This window comes from Sinocyclocheilus rhinocerous, unplaced genomic scaffold (assembly GCF_001515625.1).
Source record: "Sinocyclocheilus rhinocerous isolate Xijiao unplaced genomic scaffold, SAMN03320098_v1.1 scaffold1294, whole genome shotgun sequence".
NCBI classification, from domain to species: domain Eukaryota; kingdom Metazoa; phylum Chordata; class Actinopteri; order Cypriniformes; family Cyprinidae; genus Sinocyclocheilus; species Sinocyclocheilus rhinocerous.
The window spans coordinates 1,098,870-1,104,322 of NW_015656157.1; the positions used below are offsets into that span (position 1 = coordinate 1,098,870).

At 35.6% G+C, this 5,453-nt stretch overlaps 1 protein-coding gene across 1 annotated transcript in view; it reads left to right on the forward strand.

Annotated features, from left to right (window-relative positions):
* LOC107719569 (uncharacterized protein C19orf60 homolog) overlaps window positions 1–1,890 on the forward strand; it is a 9,221-nt gene extending 7,331 nt beyond the window's left edge. Inside the window, exon 5 of the mRNA XM_016527016.1 lies at window positions 1,322–1,890. Within this exon, the coding sequence (XP_016382502.1) occupies window positions 1,322–1,394 (73 nt within the window). The 3' untranslated portion in view covers window positions 1,395–1,890. The remainder of the gene's footprint in view (window positions 1–1,321) is intronic.
* The last annotated feature ends 3,563 nt before the right edge of the window (window positions 1,891–5,453 follow it).

Consider the following 5,453-nt stretch of genomic DNA (forward strand, 5'->3'; position numbering starts at 1 on the left):
ACTTCACTGTGCTTCTAGGCATTGATAAAAACCAATTTTTTTGTATCCATCTCCTGACTTGTGCCTGTCCACAACATTATCCCAGAGATCTTTTGACAGTGCCTTGCCACCCATAGTTGATTGTTTGCTTCAGTTGCACGTCCAAGGACTGAAATGCTCCAGGAAAGCTCTTTTCATGCTGAGCTAATCAAAATGAACACAGTTGATCACAGTTGAAAGTCAAATGGCTTTGGCTGCGTCCAAAAGCTCTAAAATGCCTTCGGGGGACACATTTTAAGGCAGGAAAGCATCAAGGCACATCCGAATCCAAAGTTAGCTTCACTTCCTGTCTCATGAGAAACATTCATCTGTTCAATTTTTGAAGGCAATAGATGTATCCTTCGCTGCCTTTGATATCCCACAATCCTGTGCGTTCCCTTCCGTGATGGTTGAACTAAAAAATAAAGATGGTGTCTGAAAGTTGCATTTGGTGGTCAGTTTGTGTGTAAATGTATATTTCTGACTAACTTTTTTTTTTTTACTTTTGATGTTAGTTCTAGCGAGAAATCAGTATTATAGTAATTAAATATTTGTTTAGTTATCACCAAAACTCGTTCTATTTTGTTGTAGATCATTAAACCGTTAAGCTGCCTCAGAAGCCTGTCCGAAATCAGTTTAATGAGGAGCCTTCGTGCAAAAACACTGCCTGCAAAGTCATTGCCTGATAGGGCAGCGAGGCAGCAAGCCAGCTGCCTAGGCTTTCGGACGCAGCCTTTGTGTGCCATTGAGAAGGTGATTAGCTACAAACGAAGTTTACAAGTCATTTTTAGGAGGGGGGTGATCCTTTTCTCATGATCTCAGGACTGAACTCAGTGATTCTGTTTTTATTTATTTATTTATTTCTGACATGTTAGTATTATATCGTTCACTTGGATGTTATAAGTTGCACTGAGTAAATACAGCTGGATAAAACAAAAACTGTCTGTCTTCATTTCAGGCTGCAAACAACAAAATGTCATTATTTTAAGGGGGGGTGATTCTTTTCTATACACTATATATAATAATTCTTTGTAATTTATTTGTATTTTAATCACTTATGTATAATATATATTGTATCACTGTAATTCATTAATTTTATATAGAATATCATTTAAAATGTTAATATAATTCATTATGAAAATAGTAAGTTTTTATTAATTCCACTATATATCACTATATGTATCACTTTATGTTTCATCCTGGTTTTGATGTACAGTACTTGGTACATCAGGTTAATGATTAAAACCTATTGTTCTTCTAAACATCCGAATGAAAAAACTGTTTGTTTCTCTCCATCTTTCAGTATCATAAAGAATACAGCCGCTTTGAGTGAGATTCTGCAAGACTTCATGTATGACTCGGAGGAGCCGGAGTGAGATTCAGTCAGTCAGTCTCAGGAGACAGAGATGGATTCAGATCCTCTATGAGCTTTCCTTTCATCTAAGGTATCGATCGTTGTCTCAGGCGTTGTATAGACAGAGTGCATTGCTGCTGCTGATGCAGGCTTTGCAATGCATATTTTTATTAAACAGAGTTTGGCAACTTTTATTTCATTATTTTGTATACATTGAGAATAGCTTATGACGTTTTGTTTGCTAAACCAACACAATGTTCATTTAAAGTATAAATCAGTTCATTCTGAATGTAAATAGCGTTCATTATTGTGTACATAATAATATTCAGCAAACGCTAATGTGTTACAAAATATATGAACATTCCTTAAATATTTTGAAGACATTTATACAGACAAAAATATTTATACATAATGATACAGTATTTACATGATGTTTTTGAACACAGAGGACAAACAATTTGCAAATTGCATTTCCAATACCAATTAAATGATTTAAACTTGTGCTTTACCAATTAAACGGACAGTACACTGAAATGAAATGAAAAGTTTGTCGTCATTTACTCACCTTTAAGAGATGAATATTTAAATGCTCTTTTTTTGTTGTTGTTGCTTACAAATTCTCACTCTTAGCAAGTTAAATTTAGTTAAAATCTGTCAGTTTTTGTCATTTGCAAAGGTCCTTTTTTTGGATGAAAGGTCAATAAGAAAGAGAAAATCTCCCATTATCTCCTTTTTTAACATTTTATGCTCTTTCTCGTAAATTGGAGTCTTTCTTTATATTTTAATGCCCTTATAAATAACATGTCTGAGACAAAAGCGCTTCCTTTGACGTATTTGATGGGGACTACTGCAGGAGGCAAACAGTAGATCATGTCGCCAAACGACTGGCTCCTTGCAGATTCCTTCGGAGAGTCTTGGCTCATCCAAATTAAAGTCCCAAGCACTGGAGAGTGATAAAAACCTTGTCGTCACAGGCCACCGCAAACTCTCCCAAGCCTTCTTTAGAGTTTCACTATGATTTACCGCTTTGTAGTACCTGAAAGGCAAGACCATTGCATTTACAAGTGAATGTGATGAGTTGATATATGGGGACAGAGAAGCGTAATTGGTACCAGCCATTCTTGTGGCAGTGTTCTTCAAAGGACAGTGAGACTAATGAAGCGACCTAAGTTTCCCAAAAGTCGTCAGTGCCAAAGCAACAGTAACCACTGAATCAGTTCAGAGAGCGTGCAGCGGATGTCGGTTAGCGTTCGAGAACGCCACACAAGACTTCTCGGGCTCTGTTGGATCGCAGCTGAAGCTTTGCTGCGCAGTCTAACCTAAAAGGAATTTATAAGCATTCCGGCTGATTACTTTGACTGGCCGTTCCCTCTCTGTTGTGGTAACGTCCGAAGATTATATGATGCTTCGCTATTAGTAAATGCAATCAAATGTGAGCCTATTGATCAAAAGAATAAACAGATCTTTTGGTTCTCTTTTTTGTGGGTCACATAAAACCGCAAAATGCCTTTTTTTTTTTTTTTTCTTCTTCACACAGGCCCTATATCATGTGTGCCAACAGTAATGATTTGCTGTCTTGATACGTGTCACAGAAGGAGGTACGCTTTGTCCTTACTGACCTGGTCGTGCGTTTTCTGGGCTTTCTGCAGCCAGACGCGCCATTGGTCGTAGAGTTTGATGCTGACGTCCGTACAGCCGTAAGAGTGTTTGCGCATCCAGCCGAAAAACTGCTTGAGCTCCTTTCGTAGTGTTGAGTTGTGCTCGCTGGGCTTCGAACTGATTGAGTTCGGACATTGCACAGTATAATCTTTACTGTGCAATTTATGTATAATCTTTTTCTATTCTTAACTGTTTTAAATTCATTTTAAACCTCTTAAATCAATTTTCAAATCATTTTCAAAGTTTTAAATTCCTTGTTTTATTGTTATTTTTTCATTTCTTTTATGTAAAGCACTTTGAATTGCCATTGTGTATGAAATGTGCTATATAAATAAACTTGCCTTGCCTTGCCTTATACTGTGGCACCGTTTCCTTTAGAGATTTCAGTATGTTAGTAGTTAGTAGTTGTTAGTACTGTATGTTAGTTAGTGTGATATGTCACTTTCAGTTTGATTAAAAATACATCATGACCACTAGAGGTCGACACAATACAGCTGTAAACCGAGCACAAAATAAAAGCACTCTTGACTGTTCATGCAAATTTTTATTGAGGATTTGGATTCATGGAGTAATTCGGATATCTTGAATCGGTTCACTAAAAAGAATCATTCAGGGCTGCGTGCCCAAAAGCTTCGTAAGCTTAAATTGATCGTAGCTCCATTTGGTTTAATTAATTTTACGATGCTTTTGGGAAACGCAGTATAGATTGTTAGTATTAAACCGCTTCAAAACAATTTAGAGCATATATTTTATTCTATGCCTATATGATGATGATGATAATAATAATAATTTTATTATTACTAGCCTGTTATTATTATTATTGTTGTTGTTGTTGTTGTTGTTGTATACAGTCAATGACTTCAAATCCCAGGGTTCTCTGAACGCAAACGCGACCTCTGCACATGACTTGTTTTCACAGTGCGGCTCTTGTGCAGAACTCATGCGTTCCGAGTGAAAGGATCGGATGACAAGAGGTCTGTCAACAGGACACAGGACTGTACATGCTGCAGAACGGACAGTTTAGCAGCATTCAGTAAATGCATGCCCAGAACACCTCAAACAGGTTGTGTGCTTTTGTTTTTCACGCAGTGCAACTGTCGTCACTGTCATTTTTGAAAGCTTAATATTAAAACGTGACGACCTTTATAAAACATAACACTTGTCATGCGGTTTTAGATGTGAAATTGATCAAATCTCTACTGACCAGTTAAAACGGGCTCATCATGAGGCGCGCTCCCGTGCTGAGAAAATCTGATTAAGATTTAATCCGTAGTCCAGAAACCGTTCGGTGTTCTCTGTACATTTATTTTCCCTTTAAATGTCCACCTAGCACGAAAAATGTGAAGCTTTAATATAGGGCTCTTGTTACAGTGTAGTTACTGACTTTTACATTTCTAAGAGTTTGTAAATGTACGTGGCATTGCTGCTATGTGCTGTAGCCTAATATATTTACATGTGGGTCAAAGACGAAAAAGGGTTTAAGCATAAAAACAATAGGCCTAAGTGAACTACTGCTTTAAATTGTTGTTGTTTTTCCCCCAAAATTTAAAACGTTTTTTGTTTAATTTAATTGCAATTTTGTTTTTGTTTTTCTGAGCAAAAGATAAATATCTTCCCTGATTTACAGAAGACACCCACTAAAATGTCATTCAGTGTAACATTCTTGTCAGGCATAATTACAACAAAAATCAATTTATGACATATTAAAAGACTAATTACTTTCACCCCAAATACTAATTAGTTGTAATTTTACATTTGTAAAATTTGCCACTATCCTAGGTTTTGGCCATTGGTCAGTAAGAATTTTTTACTCATTTAAAACACAATAAAATTTAATATGCTCCCTTATTCTTTTATATATTTTAATATGTACAATAATGAATAAGCATATTTGAATTTTTACATAAATATTGTGTTACACTGAATGACAATTTAACATTATTTAAACCAAATCTTGACATTTTATTCTCTAAAAACTTATTTGAAACCTTAAAAGTAGACACTTTACTTACATTTAATGTGCTTTCTATGAATATAAAACACTTTTGTACATTTCTTTTGATGCGGACATTTTAACGTCTTTGATCCATGTGTAACTGAGATTAACATACCAAAAGAAGATGTTCATAAGATGGTCGTGATTCTGAACAGAAAATTGGCTATAGCTATGGCAAATATAGTGTTACTAAAGTTTAATGCTTTGTAAATGGTTTCAGATTAGAAATCATCCTTGAACGAAAGTTATGGGGACACGAAAGGTTTTGGTGACAGGATGCTCCTCTGGAATTGGTTTGGCGTTGGCTGTCCGTCTTGCAAAAGATGAATTAAGGCGATTCAAAGGTAAGAAGACTGCATATGAATGTAAAAAGCCTCTTAGAATTGTATATACATACATACATATATATATATATATATATATATA